General features: G+C 42.8%; 1 protein-coding gene across 3 annotated transcripts in view; it reads left to right on the forward strand.

The window, feature by feature from the left end:
• The window catches only part of THSD4 (thrombospondin type 1 domain containing 4), a 568727-nt gene that overhangs the window by 441312 nt on the left and 102857 nt on the right, over positions 1-24558 (forward strand). For all 3 annotated transcript variants that reach the window (XM_072809456.1, XM_072809457.1, XM_072809458.1), the window contains one exon: positions 19425-19629. In XM_072809456.1, the coding sequence (XP_072665557.1) occupies positions 19425-19629 (205 nt within the window). The remainder of the gene's footprint in view (positions 1-19424; positions 19630-24558) is intronic.

Here is a 24558-nt window from a genome sequence, read left to right on the forward strand (position 1 = left end):
TCGAAAGAAAGAGTCTCCACTGGGGGATAAATCACATGGTAAATGTGAGCAGAGAAGAGCAATGACTTAGGGCACTGAGAGGATGGGAAGAACACATTGAGGAAAGATGGATCAGAACTGAGAGGAAAACGCTAGCCTCAGAGGTGAAGGGCAGAGTTTCTTGAAGAATCTGATGCTCCTGTGTGGCCAGGGTAGCAGCACATTCAAGGGGAAGACCACTCTAGGTAAACTGTACAAACACTATGTGGAGGCCACTCCTTTGAGCACCTAAGTTTGTGACAATTACGTCACGCCATAGTTCATTTTCCTCCATTCTGATTAGCGGTGATTTAAGAGCCTTCACACACCACCACAAATGAGAACTCCATCCTAATGGCTGTCAGCTGGGCTGTGGTTTGCTCGCCATTGTTTGCACACAAAAGCCTGATCCCATTAAGATGGTCAGAGATTTCCTGCCATCGCATGGCCTCGTGCTCACAAACATTTGATGCTATTTAAAGCCTGTTCTCTGCAAATATGCTTTGGTCACATTTGTGCAGTGCCCATTAATTAAGGCCAGATTTGAAGCTCTCACAGCTGTCACTTCTATTAACTGAGTGCAGGGAATATAGGACTTTATTTTTCCAGGAGATAATTTGGACATCAGAGAAAAGCCAAGAGATCCTCGAATCCCTGTGGCACTTACCTTGACTTCCAGGCTTCTAATGAAAAAGCTTCTTAGACAAAAAGGGACACAAAGACCCTTTCACAGAAACCATCAACACTCTCTGCCAAACAGGAGATTTATAGGGTGGGAACACACACACACGCGCGCACGCACACACACACACACACACACACACACACACACACACGCTTTATTTGAGGCACCCTGGAAAATGAAAAGCTATCTGGGAAAAGTAATCATGTGAGAAGATGGTCTGACGATAGCAGCTTGGTTTTCTGAGAAGCCAAAAATGGACCAATTTACAACCGTGACTTTGCTAGAAGGCTGAAAGACTTGTCTATTTTCTTTTATATCTACCTTTTTGTAAAGGAAACACATCATGGATTGGTTGGAACACATGATCTTCTGGTTCCCAAATGCTTGAATCAGCAGAGAATCAAAAACATACTCTACAGAGAGATTTCCAGTTATCAGAGAAATGAACTCCTGATTGTTCCCCAGCAGAGCGGAGCAGGAGCACAGGGGTGGAGGCGATACCGAAAATCATCACAACCAGAATATTAACGGAGTGAATGTTTATTAGGTGCTTTACTATGTGGCACTTTGAGTGTATGCATTTTCATGTCTGATCCCATGTGACTCTTAAAAGACTAAGAGGTAGTTGCTGCTATATGCCCATTTTATAGACCAGGTAACTGAGGCTTCCCCAGGGTAAGCAGTTTGCCTGAGGCCACCCAGCTGGGAAGTGGGAGGGTCAGAACTCCGATCTCAGTGAGGGCCACCTGCCCTGAGGCCCCTACCCATCACCTTCTGCTATCCTAGCACCTGGGCTTTGCACACAGACCAGAGTTTCATCTGGATCTGTCACATGACCGTCAGCAAATCGCTTACCTTTTTTGAACCTCAGTTCTTCCACGGAAGTAAAATGGGAAACAAATAATAGCTGCCTCATGGCTAGTATAGGGATTAAATGAAATACAGATAAATAAAATGCAGATGTGCTCAACAAATGTTCGTTCCTACTCCTCCCGCATTGCATTTCATTCCAGTTATTTCTTTTTCCCATCACTGGACTGAAGCTCCCACCATCTTCTGCTACAATTGTCCCCGAATTCTTGGCTTTTTCCTGGCTCTTTGTCGTGGAGCCCAGCACAGAGAAATCTTTCTTTGCTTAGCTCTTGCTAGCTGTCCAGCAGCTGTGCCTTCCATCCTCCGACCCCAGCTGGTCCCCCAGGAATCGGGAGGCTCCTGTGACATCACTGAGCAGAGGACTTGTCAGGAAGAAACCTGCAGGCTTGACTGCTGGCCCCAGCTCTCCCTTCTACTCAGGGATTTCTCACCTGTAAGCAGCTTCCTAAGAGAAGCCCTCTGAATGACAGCGAGCCCCTTCCTCAGAATTGCTTTCCAGATTTAGGTTTTATTCCTTGAGAAACATGGGCATTCCTGCCTTGGCATCTTTTCTGACTTTCCTAGAGGATGAGTAAAAAAGAAGAAAGACAATAATTAACAGGATGCTTTTCAAATACAACCTGGGACTTTAGCTGGAAGACACAAACACTCAAAGGATGCCCTAAGATAGCGATCCTTTGAATTAGGAGTTCAGGTGAGGAGAGGTAAGGACTAGACAGATTTACTGATGGCAACAGAATGAACAGAAGAGTCTGAGGGTGAATGGTTCTCTTAGAAGAGCACCCACCATTAACAAGATAGAAGGGAGTCAGTGGAGTCACTGAGGTTTTCAGGTCTGATTAGTCTTTTTAACCATTGTTTACAGATCTTTGAATTCCTCATTACTTTCAAAACGCATTGGAAATTTTACACGAAAGCTAAAACACCTTTTCCCACAAATTCTTAAAAAGTTTGGCTCTCAGAAAACCTCTTGCGCTGTATACACTGAGAAAGTGCAGCCATGAACTGAGCCTTTGGAAACTCACAGTGAGAAGACCAGTTAAGGAAAGGAAGGAAAAAGAACGTGGAGGGCTAGAGTGGCCACTGTCGTGCAGCGCAGAGGCATAGGCAATGCTCTTGTGAACGAGTAAGACCAGATTCGATACAGGGAAGATGAAGTCTTTGAGGGAGGAAATCTCTGTAACCTGATGAGAGTGAAAGTCCATGGCCAATTAAGGAGGCATGATTGTGCAAAAATTGGTGAGATATTTGGTAGTGGGAGGATAACAGCCAAAAGTAGAGGCAGCATCAAGTTTGGGGCTGCAGTGCAGGTCAGATTGCCCGTGATCCCACGTGAAAATTCCACTTTTTGCAAGATATGGTTACTTTTGTGTAGCCTCATGTAAGCAGTGTGGACAAGTGAATGCAGGATTCTCCAGGTTGTATTTTCAGGAGGTTGAAGGCCATTTAGATACTTGTGAGCCTCTGTTTCACTCTGGCTTTGTACAATACATCGAAGTTGTGATAAAAGTCCTGTAGGTGCCCCACAGGGTCTTTCACGGGGCTTTCCAAACTATTTGTCATAACCCAAAAGCATCGGGTTAGAGGTAAATATTGGACCCTTGAAGACTAACACTATCCGTGAAAATCATAAACTGCATGTGGGATTGGCAAGTGTTCTGTATTTATTAGCAGTTTGCCTTTTCTATACGATAAAGAAATAAGGTTTTTAAGGAATTCCAGCTACTCAATCTAAAACCTTATTATCCTCATAGTCACAGTACCTTAAAGATGTATCAGTGCAATAGCGCACTTTTATTCAGGCATTGCAAAGAAAGAATACGGAACATCATTTGCATCAGTGTTAGAACTAGTATGATCTAGACTCCATCGCCTAGCATGAAACTCTGCATAATGTTTTGGCCGTAGGTTTAAGAAAGTATCCAGAAGTTCTGGGTCGATCGGACTAGTCTGTGTTCTACTTGACCGACAATAACCAAGTATCAGGGGCTTCAAACAGAGATTTGTCTTTCGCCCTAGTACTTGCAGGGCCAGAAGGGGTTCTGTTGGCAGCTGCCATCTAATCGAAATGCTTCAAGCTGCAAGGGACACGGGCCCACGCCCACTCACGTCCCATTGAAACTGTGAGCCTCCACTTAGAAGTGCAGAGACTGAGACAGGTCAGTAATGCTGAGCAGAGCTTTATCCTACCTTTCTCTTTGCCTAAGAAGAAAAGATGAACATTTTCATCACTTTTGTAAACTGTAATCTTGAAGTGAATCCCGGTGGCTTCCCTTAGGGGTGGGAGGGAGTCTCAATAGTTTGACATAACTCAGGAGTGACATTCACTTAAGCTAACAGAGTGTCTCTTGGTTTTAAACACTCCGTTTACAGTACAGATCCAAAAAGCGCTAAAGCACAGAGTTCCACTCCACGAGGCTCTAATCTCTCCATTCTAAATACGAGACATTTTCTGAACTGGAATGGAAGCCCCGCCATAACCATAGAATTTTCCCTAATTGAAGAATTCTTATCACTTAATGTGTGCTAGTTCTGAAAGGAAAGCAGAGTTGAATTTTGTACGTTCTTGATCCGCGTGCATAGACGTAACTGATACAAGGCCAATGGTGTGAGGACTTAAATATTTTAAAACTTGCTGTTACGTTAAATTGCTAATCAACAAAGAACTATGATCTTTGCTTTGTGGCTTTGTGTCGCCCTGACCCATTGCCCATGCATCTCTCAGGATTGTCATCTGCTAATTCTTGTAGGATGGTCTGAGTCAACTATGAGTAACCTATTTAGTGAAAAGACCAAGCCAGAAAAGCATCCTCAGCCAACTCTATCTGTTAATGCTGAGCGTAGCTGAGATTTACGGAGTGCCTACAGTGTTCCAGGCACAGTGCCAAGCCCTTTACACAGATTGTGATGTTCAGCCCGAACATCAATCTGATGAGACAGGCATTCGATGAGATTCCATTTGGGGATCAGTAAATGAGATAGGTCCTCCGTACAATCCCCCTATTTGTCCCAACCCGTTCTCTTGGGACCACAGATAGGAAATATTTCTTCCATGTGACAAAGCCTCCAATATTTGGTGCCATCAAGCATGTCTGTCTGCTTTTCTGCCTATTAAACACCTCAAGTCTTTTTACTATCATTAACAACAATCACAAACTCTTTTTGAGGACTGTGATAAATGTTTGCCTTTTGTGGCTTTCATTGCTGTAATTTTTCTTATTTGAGCATCTTGCCTAACGTCACACAGCCAGCGAGTGGCCAACAGGATTGCAGTCCCAGGAGAACGTGATTTCAAAGACAGAGTTTCTAATTATTACTCAGTATTATTACTACTTAATGGTGATTTTATCTTTTTCAACAGTATAGAATTCCTTATGACACCTTTTTTTAAAGATTTTATTTATTTATATGAGAGAGAGGGTGCAAGAACTGGGGGAGGGGCAGAAAGAGAGGGAGAAGCAGACTTCCTGCTGAGCAGGGAGCCCAATGTGAGACTCGATCCCAGGACCCTGAGATCATGACCTGAGCCACAGGCAGATGCTCAACCAACTAAGCCATCCAGGTACCCCCCAATTCATTTCTGAATGTTGTTTCAGTTTATAATTCTTGAGAGGAGTTCTTGATTAAGGCAGACAACAAATTGCAAATTTTAGACAGGTAATCTCTTTGATTTCAATAAAAATGGGAGCAGTTTGCCCTGTCCTGTTAATACAGCAGCATCCAGCACATTTGGTGTGTACTACAGTTGAGGATGGTGTGTCTCAATCTCTTCCTGTTTTAAAAATATGACTTAAAGATTATGAAAACATTAAAACCTTAGAATAGTTTGAAAATTATTGACCTATCTAGCAGACACATTTTATAAATTAAATTAGTCCTGTGACCTATCCAGAGTCTTGGCAGGAAACAGCAGTTCTTAGGCTGACTCCAGTATGGAAACTGACCCCTACAGCCCTTCTTCTGACCTTGGTTAGATCACATGCCTTCTGTAATTTTTTTCTACTCCCATGATTCTGTGGCTCCAGCATTCTGTGTTTAGTGGAAATACTTGCTAAGAAGCCTGATTCTACTATGATAAGCCTCCTTCTTATCTTGTTGGTTGGACCATTTTATTCTTCTCTGTATTTAAAAAATCTGTTACAAAATGAAATTTCAAAGTTATACTTTCTGAAAAGGATAGATGTTTTTATAAAATAAGGACGTGTGATCTACAGCAAGGACAGTGAGTGGCTGTGGCTAACACGCATTGGTACCTGTAAGGTCCAAATTTATAAAGAAATCCAAATTTGATTTTCATGGCCAGCTAGATCAGCGCCCTACACCACCCTTGTATGTGTTCTGTTCCCTTACATTTAAGCTTATATCATAAAAACCTGGTTCAGTCTATTGATGACTCGGAGCCACACCAGAGAGGAAGACAGATGTCCTCACCTCTGCTAATGACAGATTTCTAGCCATCCCCGGAAGCCAATAAGTCATTTTGCTAGTTACTATCTCAATAGCTTTTGTCAACCATGTCACCATTGCCAACTTACTCGAGGCAGGGATTTTCCAGTGTTCAAGTAGACATTTTTCTCTAGCAGTCCAATTCACTCCTTATCTCAGGGTTAATGCCTTGGCTAACTCACAGAACCCACAGGAGGCATTAACAACTCAAAATCAATGTTTTGCAGCAATGCCTATTAAGCTATAGGTTTGTAGCCTTCCTGTGCTCAAGATTTCCAGAAGTCTCTTTATCTTAAAGGGAATAGGCTGTTTCCTATCATTATTTAAAAACACAAGTTGAAGAAATTGAAATTATACAGTGATTTCTTTGCAGCCCTCAAACATATGTAGGATATGGTCACAAAAAGGATGACCTTAGATTTCAAGAGGGATTGAAAATCCACAGGATAGCTACGATAAACTCGAAGGAAAGGTGGCCTTGGGGAAACCCTGACCCATCAGCTCATGGCTCCCTTTCTGCTCATCAAAGAACATTCTGGAGCCTCATAAGAAACAGAAGCTATCTAAAGGATTTAATGTCCCAGACCCGTGGGTCTGCACTGGAGAGAAAGTCTCCATCAAACCCTTTTGGGACAACAGGAAAAGGTGATTGGGAGAGCTTTTAGTGCTAGGGCTTCCAGCAGCATGAGGGGACAGTGGATAAGAGAGGACTCAAAGCTTCTGGGAAATTGGAGCTGGCCCATGAGTGTGAAGGGGAAGTCCAAGATAATATTAATATGACTCCTTTCCATGAAAGGTCAGGGAAGAGCAGGCACTCAGAAGTCACCTTTCCATCTACCACCTGTTAACCCCAGGCTTCATGTCCTCACTCCGTGGACATTTGTTTGGTGGCCTCTGTGTTCCCCCTCTTCCAGAGCTATTCCTGTTCCTTGCTCTCGCAGCTCCTGCTCCTCACCTGTCAGCATGTGCTATTCCCCACCACGATCTCGGTCTCATCAGTATGTTCACCCCACCTGTTTGGCCTGCACTTTATCACCCTGCTTCTGAGTTCTTGAGCTTGATAGACATGGGCTCATATCCTGATGCCTCGCTGTGTGACCTTGGGTGAGTCACTGAACTTCCTTCTTCCTTCGTCCCTCCTCTGTTAAAATGGTAGTAAATATTTTCACCCAAGAAAATCGTCAACAAACACGGGTTTCCTTTCTTTCTATTGCTTTTCTTGGTGCTGATGAGAACTCCTGTAGACCTCTCTGAGTAATGAGGGCATGCCTGTCTCGTGGGGCCCAGGGAGTCCATCAACTGTCAAAAGAGAATTTTTGACTTTTTGACTTTGGCTCTGGCTTTCTTTTAACAAGGGTTTATCTTGCTCTGCCAGAAAAATGCTTTTCTTTTTACTTCGATATTTGCTGCCATTTCACATTCTTTAAAAGTACACGCAGGCCATTCTCTTACTAAATAACATTCCAAGGCGGCTATTGTTTTTAGCTAGGAACGAGTATCATTTGTTTGTATTTCTTTGAATGTGCCCTCTATGTTATCTTTAACTTGACTTTGGATAAAACATAATATGTATTGGGTTCCTTCCATGTGTCAGATGCTTTTTGCAAACCATCTGCCTTTAGCATCACAAAACCAGCCCAATAAATTACAATAATTAATAATTAGAGTTGCTAACTAACATGGGACCATCACTTTAATAAAGTACTTTTGGTGTCGAAGCGTAAGGAGGCTGGATCCTTCTCAAAATTCCTACTTTTACTCAGTTTTCCGCACCTGGGTTAGAGTTTTTTCTTAAGCTGGTACAGCTTCAGGCTCTCCTTTCCACCTGTAATCAGGGACTCAAATATAGGCATAATGCCTGGGAGGAAATAATCAGCTTGTTTAAGTGACAGCTGACATCAGGAAACCTTTTGAGCCAGAAGAATGACATGATGACAGCAGTACCTGCGGAAGATAAATTTCACAGCCACATGCAGGATAGATTACCTGAAACCACAGCATTAGCCTTTCTTATGCAGACACATCTGGGGGGCATGATTTAAAAGCTCATAAATATGATCTGCTTAAAGAAGGGGCTGGTGAAAATTAAGAATTTCAGGGTTCCACCAAAGAAGGTGAAGGATCAGTGTTTATCCAAATGGTTTGCATGTCCTAAATATTTGTGTACACAAGTGCATATTGTTAATGGGATCACTTGGAAGCCATGTGTCGTATCGGCCATTGCCCTACCTTTTGGTTTAAAGTTGCAAGAGTAGGGAAATTCTCTGCAAGCATGAGAATTATTCATCTGGCTGCCACCTGAATTATTGTTATGGAACACATTGAGTTTGACAGATAACCGTGTTCCCAGCCATCCTTCAAAAGAAGCATGAAGGAGCCCTCATGTTTAAATATTTCAGCCAAATTTCTTCCTGCTAAGCATGCGTGGAACACACAATGCCTTTATTTCTTAATGAAATGAATATTCATATTGGATGCATCTATGGTTAGAAGAGAGAAAAAGAAGAAATTATGCTTATTTGATATCTTGGTCATTCCGGCACCGTAGAACAAGCTCTTGGGTTGACTAATCTTATCTCCCGTGGAACAGGATGCTTTTCCTTAAGTCATAAATATTTCCCAGCTTGGTAAACCAGCAGTTTCCATTCCCAGGAAGACAAATGAGAAAGATAGTTACTATTTCAGTGAATAATTTTGGACCTCAGACCTTGCTAGGAAATAAAGGGTAGTGTTGTAGATGTTACTTCCCTTGGGTGAACATACACTGAATGAATGGAAAGAGACAACCTGGGAGAGCAGGAGCATGAAGAGAAGCTATGGGAGATGCCAACTCAATTTTAGTCCTCATGAGAGAGGAGGCAACAGACTACAGGTAGAGCCCACATGGAAGGGAGTTGGGGAAAGCCGGCAGCCCCCAGAGATATGAACAATAAGGAGGAATTATCCCTATTTGATTTCTTGGCCATTCTAGCCCTTGGTATACGTGGTCTTTGGCCACAGGCCCTGTTCTTACAAGAAGGGTTTCCTCTGGACTAGGGGACATGCAGCTAGAGAGAAGAGAAAGCCTTTCGTTCAAACTCTCTGTCACACCTCTGTGTGACCTTACCTTCTCTGAGCTTTAATAAAATAGGGAGGTCAAGATTATTAAACAGGCTGACATATATTAGATGCTTAGCCCATGGTGAGTGCTCTCTCCATGATAGCTGTCACTTATACACATGGGGCTTCCTACTGCCTGGAGCCCCGCAAACTGCTTGCATCCCTTCTTGCATCTGGTTTCCACCCACAAATCCTCTAAGACTGTGCTCCAATATGCCCAAGCTATCAGCTCCATCCATGGCCTCCCTTGCTGTGTTTCTAAAATGAACATACCCCTTTGTAATTTGGGGGGTTTTTTGTAGCTGGTCTCCAACACAAGCCAGGAAAGACTAACAAAACACATTTTTAAAACAATAAAGCAGAGAGGGATAATACATTTATAAGAAAATCTCTGAAAATCTTGATCACCATTGTCCCAGAACATCATGGAAATGCAAATGATCACAGCAGTTTGGTTGTTAAAACTCTGGCTTCAAACACCACCTGAGAATCATGTGTAAATGGAGATGAGATTTCATTGGATGGTGCTAACAGACCAGGCTCCTCTGCAAGCATAGAAATTTATGTGCCTTGGGTAAGAAAAAGGATACCTGTGTATGCCCAGGGACGGGGCACTTAAAGCAGGACAGACAAACCCTCAAGAAGGAAAGCACCTCAACATTTTTCCAGCCCTTATTCCATGCCAGTTCTGAACTAGATGTCTTCATCTGCATGTTCTCATTTAATCCCCACAAAGGATTTGAGAGTTACACCTAAATGGCTTTGTTTAAGACTCAGAATGATGATGTCACCTGAAGGTGTAGAGCACATTATGGATGCTCTTAGCCATGTATGTGTCTAGAAGAAAAGACTTTTGGAGATGGGGGAGCATAGAAGAGAAATTTCAGATGATGGAAATGGAAAGAAGGGGGGGCTTCAAGGAGTCTAAACCAGGAATCCTAAAGACAGGAACATAGGCATAACACAGGTGTAGAACAATAAAGACATGGGAGGGCCAGGAACAGAGAAAGGTTTAAATCTCAGCAAGTGAGCAAGGTCAGTTATCAGCGGCTCTCCCATCCACTTGGGGCTTCTGGTTGGCCCTTCACCATCTCTTAGCTTCTCTCCTGCCTTGTCCCTTTCTGCTCTCTCCAGCCCTGGAAGCAAAACCAGACTCCTTCTATTAAGCCATATCTCAGTTTGGCCATTATTTCTTGTTGCCTTGGTTTCTACTGACCCTAGGCCTCAGGGTGCCACCCCCTATACCCAAAGCAGTGTATCCAAGTATTTTCACAAAGACCACTTGTTAAAAGGAGTTGCTATTCTCGCTGGTAGATAAAAGCATTCTCACGTGGTTATGGGGACATAATAAGCACAAAGGAAAGAAAGATGGACCATTTGAGGTGAGCATACAGTAAAACCCTGTCTCAGAAGGAGCTGGAAGACATCAGAGTGTCATGGAAAAGAGTCCCTAGCAGGAAGTCCTCTTTCTACCAACCTGGAGAAATCACTTCCCCTCCCAGGACTTGCTTCTTCATCGGTGAAGCAAGCTGCTGGGGGTCCCAGAGCCTCTGCTTCTGTCCAGCACTGGAATTCTCAGGAGGCTACGTATGCATGTGTGTCTTACCTCCACCCAGTTCCCCTTCCCTTAAAAATCTCATAGGGAAAAGTCCTCCAAAGGCATTATTTCTTTCCAGATGCAATCAAAAAGGTAGTTGTGTCATACTATCTTTGTTTTGCCCAAATGGGAGTGTTGGCTGTCACTTAGGGGCTAGTATGCAACTTGAAAAAAATAGAAAGAACATGAAGTAAATAAAGTGACCCAAAAAGCCAAATAATCCAAATGTTCAGGAATTACCTGCGGGTGCTACTCAAACACAGATTTCAATTCAGTAGGCCTGGAATGGGGGCCAGGATTTCTAACAAGCTCTCAGATGATGCCTATGCTTGCTGGTCCACGGACCACACATTTTGAATAACGAGGGTCTAGAAAAAATCAAATAATGTTTATTATTCTTGATTTTTTTAAAAAAACTAAGACATAACAGAAAAAATATATACTTTGGAAGGATTTCCATCCAAAAAGCTAAAATGAAAATGTTTAGGGTGTTAAAGTTCCACCAAAAGAGAGAGAATGAATATGACCAAATCCAACAAATGAATTAATGCACCAAGATCTTTACCACAATCCTGGCTCTAAGATGACACCATCACAGGCCTGTGCCCCCATCTTCCACCACCACCACCCACACACATACCCACAGCATCTGTAAGGCCTCTGCCTGAAACAGGCCACATTGCTGTTCTTGCAGATGTCCACCCCACCGGCCAGGAAGTCATCCCTACTTTGCCTTCAATAGGGCATCCTTCTTCATTCCATTCACTGTTCCTTCAGAGTAACCTTATCAGTGTGCTTTTGCCCTCCATTCTCATTCCTTCTCTCCATCCAGGCCCCCTTCCCTTGCGCCCATCCGAATGTAGCTGTCTTGGTGCTTCTCAGCCTCCAGTCTCTCCATCTCCTATCCACGCCTTTGTCTCCCGAAAACAGCATTTCAATGTGCTGTTCTCAACTCCACAGCCTTGGAGTTGAGTTCACTTAAATCCCCCAACTTTAATAGCCTGCCTTTTCCCTCTTCATCTCCCCAGCCAGCCAGCCAGCCTTCTCAGCCATCCCTGGAGATCACCCAGTAACATCCAAAAAGCACATTCACTCCCAAAGTTTAATGCATTTATGCAGATGTCTAAGTATTGTCGTGAACAATCTGAACATAAAAGGCCTGCATAGTTCACCTACATTTTTAAATGCTCCACAAAAATGTTTTGAGAAGGGAAAGTCTGTCTTAACAACAAAAGAGCTCATTGCTGAGCCTAGCCCTCTGGTGTTTCTCAATAGTCATCCTTTAAATGTTCAACCACTATTTCCCGTTTCCCATCCCTAAACTAGTTGCTTAGGTGAGTACCCTTTTATTTACTAAGGCTTATAGGTGCCATCTTGTGGAAAGAAATGCAAACAGACACATTTGGAGAGATGCTGTGTGTCAAGGAAGTGACAAGGATGCAAGCAAGAGTCTCCCTCACTGCCTTCTGGTTGGCACTGGATTCACCCACAGTTCTCTGAGGGCCTTCTGGTTAGACCCATGCTTGCAGACTCAGGCTACCTGAGCCCAGGAGGCCATAGAAATGAGGCCAGGATACAGGCAACCTATCCTGGGGCACACTCATCAACCCAACTCAGCGTTGCCTTTTTGCTAATACTTGCTTACAGAACTTCACGTTATAGAATGTAGACAGTGTCTCTCTGCTCCTTTCTGCAGGAAACTTCCTAGTCCTGACCCCTTGGCTGCCTAAGCCATAGCACTTGACAGACCTGCCCCACATGGTATGGGCCCTATAGAGTTTCCATACAACCTGACCAAGTATTTTAAACAGAATTCCCTTTAAACAGAGAATTTGCCATACAACTTTATATTTTAAAAGTAAAGTGGAAGTCTAGAGGTTTCTGCCATCCTACACAAAAATATATATAACTTATTTTTATAATAAAGCAGTTGTCATTGTCATAACTTATTCATCCCTCCTCCCCCATTTTTTAAAGATTTTATTTATTTATTCATGAGAGACACAGAGAGAGAGGCAGAGACAGGCAGAGGAAGAAGCAAGCTCCCTGCGGGGAGCCCAATGCAGGACTTGATTCCAGGACCCCGGGGATCACGACCTAAGCCGAAGGCAGATGCTCAACCGCTGAGCCATCCAGGTGGCTTCCCTCCATTTTAAGCCACTGGGAGGAAGACCATGTAAGTGAAGCATTGGCACTTTACAGTTTGGAGCACCCCCACTCTCCACGGGAAGACGACCCTCATGGCAAGGAGGGTGGTAATTCTCTTAGAGCATGTAAAATGTTTCCCTCTTGGGGCTTCTTTCATCAGATTTGTAAACACTGATTCTCACCCAATTTTATCCAGCGAGAGAGCCAACATTTTCTTCCAGTTAAGTCACTGGGTAAAGGTGCTATTCTCTAATGAAACACGATGAGGAACTGAAAAGTAACAACCATAAGCTTGATTAAAACCAGATCACTAATTTCACAATTGCCTTCATTAGGGAAGCCAAAATACCTTTCATCCCATGGACCGTTTCTCCGCTTCAAATGAATGACAATGTCAGTTTGTTTCCCATGGATTCCTGGTTCCAATTTAATTCTGTCTGCGTAGAGCAAATTCCTCTGACTTTAGACATGGCAAGATTCCTCATATCAGGGCGTATCTCTCTTTTTCAGAAATAGTTTAGCACCAAAAGATACCTTAGAGATGATCCAGTTGAGGGAGAAAATTGGTCCTATAACTTTGATCTCTTGATGCCTCAACCAGCTGCTCTTCTATTCAGTATAGTTATGAAGTACCTACTGTATACTAGGTGCCGTGCTCTTTCCAGTACATTGTCCTGCTCACACTGAAGTTAAGCCAAATGGCAAGCTTAAAGAGCCCTAGGATACTGATGGCAGTGTGGAAATGGATTGGTTTTGGGTTTGTTTTTGTGTTTTTTTTTTTTTAACTAGGTAACTAAGCATTCTTTGCTCATTAGCTTCTGACATTGACAGAGTGCTGTTTGGGTGCTTCTTTGGAACTTCCATTGTTCTAATGGTTCTGGGGATCTATCATGTTCTTCTGTGGTGTCCCATGATCTATGGATTATACTAGAACAGTAATTCTCAATTGGAGGTGATTTTGTTACAATGGGGACATTTGGCAATGTCTAGATACATTTTCATCTGTCACACTGAGGGGAGGGATGCTACTGGCATCCAGTGGACAGAAGCCAGGGGTGCCGCCAGCCATCCTATAGTGCAGCCCCCACAACCAGGAACTATCTGGCCCAAAATGTCCCTAGAGCCATGGTTGAGAAACCCTGGCCACAAGGAAGAAGGTAGGAAGGTAACATGCTGAAATTCAGAAGCCTGTCTCATTTTGTATGTTGGAGTTCTGCATTTCTGCATGAGGTTTTGTTTGGAAAGTATGTTTTTTCTCCTTAAGAAAAAACACTTGAAGACTATTGAGGTAGAAGATGACAACTCTTTGCCTTCTGTTTTAAGGTTGAGACAGATTGGGATAAGTCATGTGGGTGGTATATAGGAAACAGATGAGGGCGACCAGGGGTGAATCTAGAAGCATCAGCCTGAGCCACAGTCTTGGCCACAGAGGGCTCTGCACATCTCCCTCCCACCTCTATGTACTACACTGAATCATGGGATCACGTCTGCCAGTTTAGTCCAGAGGTTGACATTTTTTCTATAAAGCGCCAGATCATAAATATCTTAGGCGCCATGGGCCATTGTCTCTCTGTCGCAACCATTCAACCCTGCTGCTACAGCACAAAATCAGCCCTAGACAATAACAAATGAGTTCTTGTGTTCCAATAAATCTTTATTTACAAAAACAGGTTGTGGGCCAGATTTGGCCTGTGGGCTGTCATCTGTCAACCCCTGATTTAGACCATAAGTAAGAATCATGTCTGTTTTACCTTCATGTCTCCCTGCCTACACCTTATTGGCACATAGTAGGGGCTGCCTCAGAAAATATTTCCTGAACTGTATTGAGGGTCAACCCTGCAGGCACAAGCGCTAGCAGATTTTAATGAGAAAAATAACAGGGGAAGACTCAGCCAGCATTTCCCAGAGAATTTCTATGTATTATTTAACTGCTTTCCTATGTCGGACACTTAGGGTATTTCTAATTTTTTTTATTAATGATAACAACTGTGATGAGCTGCCTCATACAGAAATCGCTGGTCTAATTTCTTATCATTTCCTTAGCATAAATTCCTAGAAGAAGAATTAGGGTCAAACAGTATATATTGCTAAATTGCCTTCCAGGAAGGTGGTATTGGCGTACATTCCTAACAGTAACAAGAGGGAGATATTTATCATTATGCAAAGGGTTTCTTTCAACAGAATGTCATGAATAAAAGTTTTGGCATCCATTTGTATTTCCATGAGTTAGCTTGCTGCAAATCAAGTAAGTTGGTGTTAGCTACTAATCATTTTAAGAATAACATTCTCCCACACTGTTGTGACAGCATGATTGTTAAGGCACGTTGTGTTACCTGTTGGTATCATCTAGCCAACCAGTTGAGGTTACCCTATCTGCTGTGTTTATTGAGTGAGCACACACAGAAACATCTGCTTCCCATTAGGGAATCAGAAGCTCCACTATCTGCATGCCTGGCACCAGCCTACTCTGCCGTGATGTACAGAGGCTTCCTCTCTGTGATACCCACCACCAGAGATGTCAGGCGGATTGCTCATTTCCCTCAGGAAATTCCATTTAGGTTAATTTTGGCACACAATTGGGGGCAATTCGTGAGCAATTTCTCTTGTGATGGCTTGCAATGTGTAAAATTTTCCTACAACATGTTGCAGAAATCACTGGAAGAATAGTAAGGATACCTGATAGTTGTCCAGTTGCCTTTGCAACAGCAAGAAATGTCTCTTCTGAGCCACAGTGCATGGTAAAAAAAAAAAAAAGGAATAAAGGTAGATGGCGGAGCAGATATGCATCCTGTCTTTTTTCACAAGGTGCTGTTGGGGACAATAAGTATGAAAGGGACACACAGTGTGCCTTCCCTTTATGGCAAACGTTGGCTTTTTCTTAGCTCTTTGGATTTTTCTGACTTTCTCCTGATGATGAAATTTACTTAAAAATGGATAGATTCCAGATGAAACCCAGTCTGTGAAGACCATAATTAACAAAACCCCATGTTTTCTGAGAAGCCATCCTATTGCAGCTTTCTGCTAGGTGCCTTCTATGTTTGCCTCAGTAGGTCCTCCCAACATTGCTGTGAGATGATAGACACTGTACCATCCCAAGCCACAGATGAAGGACCCGAGGCTCAGGATGGCTAATTAACATATTCAGAGATTAGCCCTCCTGAGCGGCAGAGCCAGCGCAAAACCAGCAGTCCCTAAGGGCCCACTGGAAGCACCCACTGATGGCACTTGGGTGGCACCACCGAGTTTGGAGACATAGCTCGGCATTATTAAGTCATCCCCATCAGAGACCAACTGACCAGCTTCCTAATATGCAAGCCAGAATTCAGGGACCATCCATTTCTGGTCATTGACCCCTGAAAGATCTGGATGGTAGTGGAGATGTTTTCAGCATGACCCCAGAAGGAAGTGACCATCCAGCCCTGAGGAAAGAGGACGTCACCTTTTGTTCTTGGCAGCACTTGTGAGGCTACACGCTTCACTGAAGCCAGCCACCAGGCCATTTGGACGTCTGTCAGGAAAAACTGCTACGCACCCCCCCCCCATGTCTAGATTCCTCCAGAGTGGCCATGCTATGCAGAAAATCTGGCGTGTAAGGGTGGCATTTGTGGAACTACGCAGAGCATTTTAATATACTATCTGTTTCACAAGATAAAACGACATTTAGTCTGGCTGTGGTTGTCTAAAGCCAACCTTGTGATCATCCCATTCTCATTGGGCTGGGGGCTGAGGATTCATGTGATGTCTGCCCTTGTCTTCGATGGCTCTCATTTATCCTTGAAATATTCCCTACACCCTGTTTAGAAGAGAGAGACTCACTAGACTGTCTCCCCACTCTGAGACCCTCTCCGCACCCGCCAAAGTCATCATCCGGAACACAAATCCAAGTGTAGCCCTCTCTTTCTTTAGACATCCAGCAATTGCTGCTGCCATCAGATAAAATCTAATTCTTCATCCTGGCTACCAAGATTCTTAAACACTGCAGCTGAATTCTCCAGCCTGAGTTCATCCCTCCCAGCAACCAACCCTACACTTGAGCCAGGTCATTCCGTGAGCATGCTTTCCTACTTCCTACGTGTTCTTTTTTTACCTGCATGCTTTGTGACAGTGTTCCCTTTACTGGATTGCCCCATGAGGAGGACCCAGTCTGGGACAAACTGAGTCTGGGAAGAGCAGGAATGGAAAGGGAGGAAGGTGAGATTTTGCTAGACGGCACAGGGACTGTGTGCTGACTCACTTTTCTGTCCATCTTCGCCATCAGTGACAATCAGAGGCATGTCCTTAATGTGGTTAGAATCTTGCTTTAGCAATTTGCGGGTTGGTTTCTTTCTTTCAAAGCGACGGAGAACCCAAGGGGTCAGAGATGGAAATCACGCATGGAAAACATTTTCCTTATTTTTCTACTAAAGTGCACATGGGGCAGGGGCAAGAAATATTTGAGGGAGGAGGAATACATAGCAAACATGGCATTTTGAAAGGTTAATTGGATGTGGATGAACACGCTGAGATGATGTTCTGTTATTGTCAGAAATAATGTTTTACAGAGAGGCTATTTGTGAAGAAAGACCAGTTGTTATTGATGGACTAATGTACACTCCGAAATATGGAAGTAATAACGCAGAGGTACAGGGGTACAGTGCCTTCAGAAAGATGTCAGTCAAGTGTGAGGTTGGAGGGAAAAGCCTGAACACCTGATTTGACTCTGCATATAGAATTTGACGTGTAGGGCCCACAGGCACAGACCCAGGGTGATTTCACAAAATCCAGAGTGGATTTTGAGTGGTTTGTTGACCACTTTGCCCCCTGAGATATGGTCTGATGATTGCTCTTAGAATTCAAGGACAAGGGGCACCTGGGTGGCTCAGTGGTTGAGCATCTGCCTTTGGCTCAGGTCATGATCCCAGGGTCCTGGGATCGAGTCCTCCTATGTCTCTGTCTCTGTCTCTCTCTCTCTCTGTCTGTCTTTCATAAGTAAATAAATAAAATCTTTAAAAAATAATAAATTTTAATAAAAAGAATTCAAGGACCAACTCAAGCCTGTGATTCAGCAAACATGTGTCTCAAGTTTTAGAATCCCACTCTGATTTCAAGTGTCATTCCCTATCCTCATAATCCACTGAACTGTCATCCAAGGACTTCATCATCCAGACTCTAATCTGCGCCCTTCTATCGGCCCATAGAAACGTGACAGACTTCTTTCCTGAGACCACACGTCCAAATTTTGGATTCAGGAAGCATGATCATGAGCCCTGGGGAATCGGCTCCAGAAGTGGGAAAGGATGGCATAAAGATAATCATCTTGCGCTTTGTTCCAAGGTTTAGATTTTTATTCAAAATAAAATTCCCCCAACAGAAAACATGAACAGAGAGGGGAAAGATAAAACTAAAAAGGTCTTATAATGAGTAATGGGAAGGTTATTTTTTTGAGGGAATCCAGGAAGGTCAGTGGAGGTTTTTTAAATGCTGATAAGGCTGCCTGAATGAGGAGCACCCCATCATTTAGACACAGATCATCCAGTTTGTTGATGTTTCTGGCTGTTTTCTCCCTTCACCCTTCTCTCCTGGGAAAAATACTTTGTGGGAGCCAAGCAAAATCCTGCTGCTCCACTCTTCAGAGCTACCATGACTAGTGAAGACCCAGATCTCAACCAATTTGATGTCATTTCCTAAGACACTGGGTCTCTGAGTACTGCTTCTGAGGATACTTTGCTAAGTGTTTATACAGTCTGTCCTTTAGAACACAGGACCTGGGGACAAACCCCAATTTTAGGTGCAGTACTTATCATGGTCCTGAAGAACCTTATATAAAAATCCCAGATGGTGGGGCAGGGGGGTTGCGCCTGGGTGGCATTAAGCATCTGCCTTTGGCTCAGGTCATGATCCTGGGGTCCTGGGTTCTTGCTCTGCAGGGGAGTCTGCTTCTCCCTCTGCCCCTCCCCATGCTCATGCTCACTCTCTCTCTCTCTCCCCTCTCATTCTCTCTCTCTCTCTCTCTCTCTCTCAGATAAATAAATAAAATCTTTTTAAAAAATCCCAGATGGTCTCTCCTCTCTGAGTCCATTAGGGAGATGGATTTGCTGGACAACTTCACTGTCCAACCAGTGTAAACAAGTGACCAGTCCTCACACCCTCTCTATTCCTTCTCTCTGCATTATTTTTCTCCTTATCATTCACCACCACCAAGCATACTGTTTGATTTACTTGTCATGTTTACTGTCTGTGGCCTGCACCCCACCCCTAGAGTGTATACTTCATGCATATCTATACCCAGAGTAGCTGCCTTCGGCTCAGGTCATGATCTCAGGATCATGGGATTGAGCCCCGTGTTGGGCTCCCTGCTCAGTGGGGAGTCTGCTTCTCTCTCTCCTTCTGCTGCTCCCTCTGCTCATTCTCTCTCTTTCTCTTTCTCTCTCTCTCTCTCTCTCTCTCTCTGCCAAATAAATAAAATCTTTTAAAAAAGAAGAAAGACCCACCAATAGATCTTTCATCACCCTCCCCCCCCATTTCCCCCATGCTCCTGTTCTGTGCTACAAGAGTCTTTTGTTTTCCACCTCTTTGCAGAGCATTGGCTGTGACGACTACCTAGGCTCGGACAAAGTGGTGGACAAATGCGGGGTGTGCGGAGGCGACAACACAGGCTGTCAGGTTGTGTCTGGTGTGTTCAAGCATGCCCTCACCAGCCTGGGCTATCACCGAGTGGTCGAGATTCCCCAAGGAGCCACCAAAATCAACATCACCGAGATGTACAAGAGCAATAACTATTTGGGTAAGCTTGGTCTTTTTCCAGAGGAAACCATCTGTCACTATTGGATGATTCACTTCTTCCCAGGATCGTGACACAGCAGTGTCCAGAGGTCCTTGGACACGGAAAAGGTGCCACTGGGGAATGCCAAAGCACTGCTTGGCCTCCTCCTTGAAATGAGAAGTGTGGGTGGAGAAGATTTTAAAGGTCCTTGCAAATAAATATTTAACATCTACACATTTAAGCCAGCCTGTGTTCCTTCCAAGAGAAACATGGTTATGCAATAGGTAATGGGCTAAATTGTTTCTCTGGGATGGGGGAGGCTCTTTGAAAAGCCAAGGTACGTGCCAGTCTTTGTTCCGTTGGATTTCAAGGTGGCCAGAGGCCATTGGTGATCCTGTCTGGAGCTTCATTCCCTATAGATCTGAAGTGAAAACCGTGTTTCCCTTCTTTCCGCTGCATCAGCCTGGGGCAATGGGATGTGGATAGTACGCGTATATCTTCTGAACAGTTGTGGTTATTTTGGGCAATATCATCAATATCAAGAGGCCATTTTTACGCATTTTCCCACAAAAGGTTTGACCTCTGGTGATACTTCATTCTGGGTTGCTGGCCGATTGCATTTTACGCAAAGCAAATCGGGCCAGACGAATTAATTTCGACCAATTTCCAATTCATGTGAGCATGCACAGATTAGTTAACAAAGTAATATAAGGAAAGCAATTTCTTAAAATAATTTAGTGAACAGCCATATTCATTTTCATTTTTTAATTACTTCTTTAACAGGAACTAAAATAGCACAGACACTACATGCCAGGCACTATTCTCAGTGCTTTTCACGTACTAAGTTATTGAACCCTCTCAACAACCCTAGGGGATAGGACCTGTTCCCATTCCCATTTTATAGATAAGGAAAGAGACACAGAGAGTTTATGTAACTTGCTAACGTCACACAGCAAGAAAGAGGTGGAGCTGGGATTTGAACCTAGGCATCTCCAAGCGGGGTAGTCTACCGAGATATAATACCCATGAGCAACTCTCAGAACTCGAATTCTTCTGGTACACCATTGGCCTTGCAGCAGTCAAGGGATGATTAATGTCACAAATTTCAAGTACTAGGAACACTCCAGAAGATAACTCCAGATGCTGCAGCTCTTTTTTTCTGCACTCAGGGGGATGCAACCAAAATTTGCTTCACCTAGATTTATTGGCAGGAGGAAGAAAGGATGGCAAACGAGTCTCTGACAGAAGGCCAGTTAAAGTGGAAAGCCATTGTATTCGCTCTGGCACCCTCAGGAGCCGCCAAAGTGGCAATAAGCCTAGTTTTCCCAATGAGTGATTTGTGTGTCATCTTCAGTTATGAGGAAATAATCTTTGTGTTTTTTCCTCTTTTTGGAATATTAGAAAATCCTATCTCCATAAACATCTTGTCTTCTAGAATGGAAAGTGTTCTTCAGGAGATTATTTGAAATGCCCTTGTGTTCAAATGCAGCAGCAAACAATGGCACTTTTTTAATGAATTTTGTGTTGTTTTTAGTAAAATTTTCCCTTGCTCAGTTCAGAAAGCTGGTTTTAAGCTACGCCCTCTGAAGATAAAAGCCTGGGTGATTATCCACTGGATGTCTGAGTATGGGAAAGATAACCGGTCTTTCCCTTTCTTTTGTCTCAGAGCACGTCAGTACATCAAAGCTTCATGGAGTCAAAAATCCCTCTCCCCCTAAAAGAGACTCAATGGGAGAGTGACTCAGAAAGTCACGTTCACTCTTGTGTGCCCAGAGACCAGTGGGGTACCTGAGAAATCTGGAGTCCATCGGCAATATTACGTGATGCCCTGTGGGCATAAGAGGGAGAATGGAAAGAGCAGGCTGTAGTGAAAGGAGGTCCCAGGGGAGATGATCGGGAGCTTCTGTCTGCAGAACTTAAATCACTTAAAGCACTTGGAATGCCGTTTTCTCCCTCCTTTCTTCCTTTTGTTATTGAGATATAATTCACTTATCATAAAATTTAGCCTTTTAAAGTGTATAATGGTTCAGATGGTCTTTTTCTTAAGATTTATTTGTTTGAGAGAGACAGAGCATGCACAAGTGAGAGTGAGGGGAGGGAGGGGCAGAGGGAGAAGGAGAGAGAGAAAATCTCCAGCAGACTCCTTGCTGAGTGTGAGGCCCTACGTGGGGCTTGATCCCACAACCCTGAGATCATGATCTGAGCCAAAACCAAGAGTCAGACGCCCCACTCACTGGCCCCCCCAGACACCCCAGATGTCTTTTTCTCATCACAGGTATTCTCTTTACCTATACCTATCCTGCTAAATTGTCTATTCTGTGAGGTCTGTATATTCTAAAAGTTAAATTGCATGGGATTGCATGAGATTATGGATAACCATTTAGAGTGTGGGTCTCTAGCTATCTTTAAACTGTTCAAGGACTATTTTTTACATTACACATTTTCAGGCACATAAATGTTTTTCAAAGAGACATGTGGTGGGTTTCTCTACAATTTTCCAAGTAATGCTGAGGGTTTCACTTGCCTGACCTTGTATTCCTGGCTAGGAAAACTATTTTGTATAAAAATGTGACTTCATCCAGAAAATTGATTTGGCTATTTGTTCCATAGAATAGGCAATAGAGAGGAAATGAATGTTCAAATTTGTATCATTGCTTTCAAAAAAATTCAAAAATGTTTAAACGTTTTCTCAGTTACCCTACCGTTTCCCAGAATTACCTTTAATTATTTGTAATTCCAATCAAGCCTTTTCTTATTAAACACTTGGTATCTTTTAATGACTAACTCTCCAAACTTCATAGAACTAGAAAGTAGGGGCACCTCGGTGGCTCAGTGGTTGAGCATCTGCCTTCGGCTCAGGGCGTGATCCCGGGGTCCTGGGATCAAGTCCCCAATGGGGCTCCCTGCAAGGAGCCTGCTTCTCCCTCTACCTATGTCTCTTCTGAATAAATAAGTAAAACCTTAAAGAAAGCAAGAAATAGAAAGTATATTTCAATGAAAACAGAAGGACCTGTATTATTAGTGCTGGAAAAGATGGTCCTATCACCTCATTTTAAAAGATTTTTTTAAAACCCTCAATATGTGAGTGATTCTCTCAACATGCCAGTCACTAGTTACTAATAGTAGTCATGCTTTATGTATAGTAAGCATTTCAGTCTCTAAGTATTTAGATGTACGTGGTCTTCTGATATTTCAAACTGGACTTTCTTTACTTTGCATGCTTCAAGAAAGATCTAGACTTCCTAAAGATGCAATTATAGAGTGAGGATATGAAAACCAACATTTAAAAATCAGAAACTGGGCACCTGGGTGGCTTAGTCCATTAAGCGTCTGCCTTTGGCTCAAGTCATGATCCCACAGCATGGGGTTGAGTATCACCTTGGGTTCCCTGCTCAGCAGGGAGTCTGCTTCTCCCTCTGCCCTTCCCCCCATTTGTGTGCACGTTCTCTCTCTCTCTCTCTCTCTCTCTCTCAAAAATAAATAAAAATATTTTTTAAAAAATAAAAATCAGAAACTACATATGTAGAAGGAGGAGGCATACAACCCCCAAATTTTGTCTGATATGTAAATAGTGGTGGTGCATTCAACCTGACTCTGAGTTTATGGCTTAATTTGGTTTGACCATCACAGCAAAGAGACCCATGTGGACCCGGGGCAACAGGCCAACTCGGCACTTTACGATGTTAACTATTCTCTGAGCAAAGCTACAGAAACCGTGACCTTTAATGGTGCATAGACTTTAGGAGATGGAATCTTTGTCTCATTTTAGGTTGGAAACCAATGAAACTTTTCAGACTTGAGTTCTGCTTTTCAGTGTTTATTTGAATTTGTTCACATGGTCTGAAATATAGGCTTGTTGGTGGATTATAGATTCCTAAATATACATCTTTTTAATGGAAAAGACTTTCAAACCCATGTATCTGCTAAAGCCTATGTATTCTCCTTTTGCATGTAAGTTGTTCTGAACCTTGTTCTTTGGAAACAGAAAGTTAAACCTAATTTTATTAACATGATTGGCATTTTATATTCCTTACCTCTTCCTTAATAATGAGATGTTGTAAAATTATTCTAGCTGAAATATCAAAGTTGGCATAGTTCAGCTAGCTCAGTTTACTAATGTCAATATGTAACAGTTAAGAAATCAGACATAAAAGCATACCAAGCAAAATTGATTCTACAGGACATGTTCTACCGCCAACATGTTACGTTGTCACAGAACCTTAGACTTGGGAGGAATTTTTTAAAGATCTATAGCTTTTAAAAATAAACTGGCAATACTTTTACTGTTAATCATGTTTTCTTAAAAGTTTGAAATAATCATAATGGTCATACAAATGTAAGACATCCTATTTTTTAAATACTCCAACCTTTCCCATAGAGAGCTGCTCAACTAATAAATTAAAGGTTTGCAAGTGATAGATGATCCATGACACCTGACAATCAATCCCCAAGATTTTTCATACATGTTATAAAAATTCTGAACAATACAAATGATATAGAGTGAAAAGATGAGATTCCTTCTTTGTGCCAACCCCACACCTGGTCCACTGCCTTCAGGTGTTAAGACAGAAAAATGTCCACTCTTCACGGTTCCATGTGGAAGTACAAATAAAATAGTAGTGGTGCTATACATACTCTTTGCAATTTGCTCTTTTATTTTAATATTATATCATACCTTTTCATATTACTGCATAAAGCTAATTCATTATTTTCTGAGTACAGAGTATTCTATACATCAGATTTAAATAGTTTCCTATTGAGGGATGTTTAAATTGTCTATTCTCTAATATTGCAAATGATACGTTTGATTTGTGGTTCAAGATGGCAGGCTGAGTACATGAGTTGGTTTTTTTTTCCTTCCTCCCAAGATTTCATTAAAATCAGCCTAAAGGAATAAGACAGGATATAACCTACAACCACCAAGAAAACAAGAGAAGGGGTGTCTGTGAA

This window comes from Canis lupus, chromosome 32 (genome assembly GCF_048164855.1).
Source record: "Canis lupus baileyi chromosome 32, mCanLup2.hap1, whole genome shotgun sequence".
Classification (NCBI taxonomy): Eukaryota; Metazoa; Chordata; class Mammalia; order Carnivora; family Canidae; genus Canis; species Canis lupus.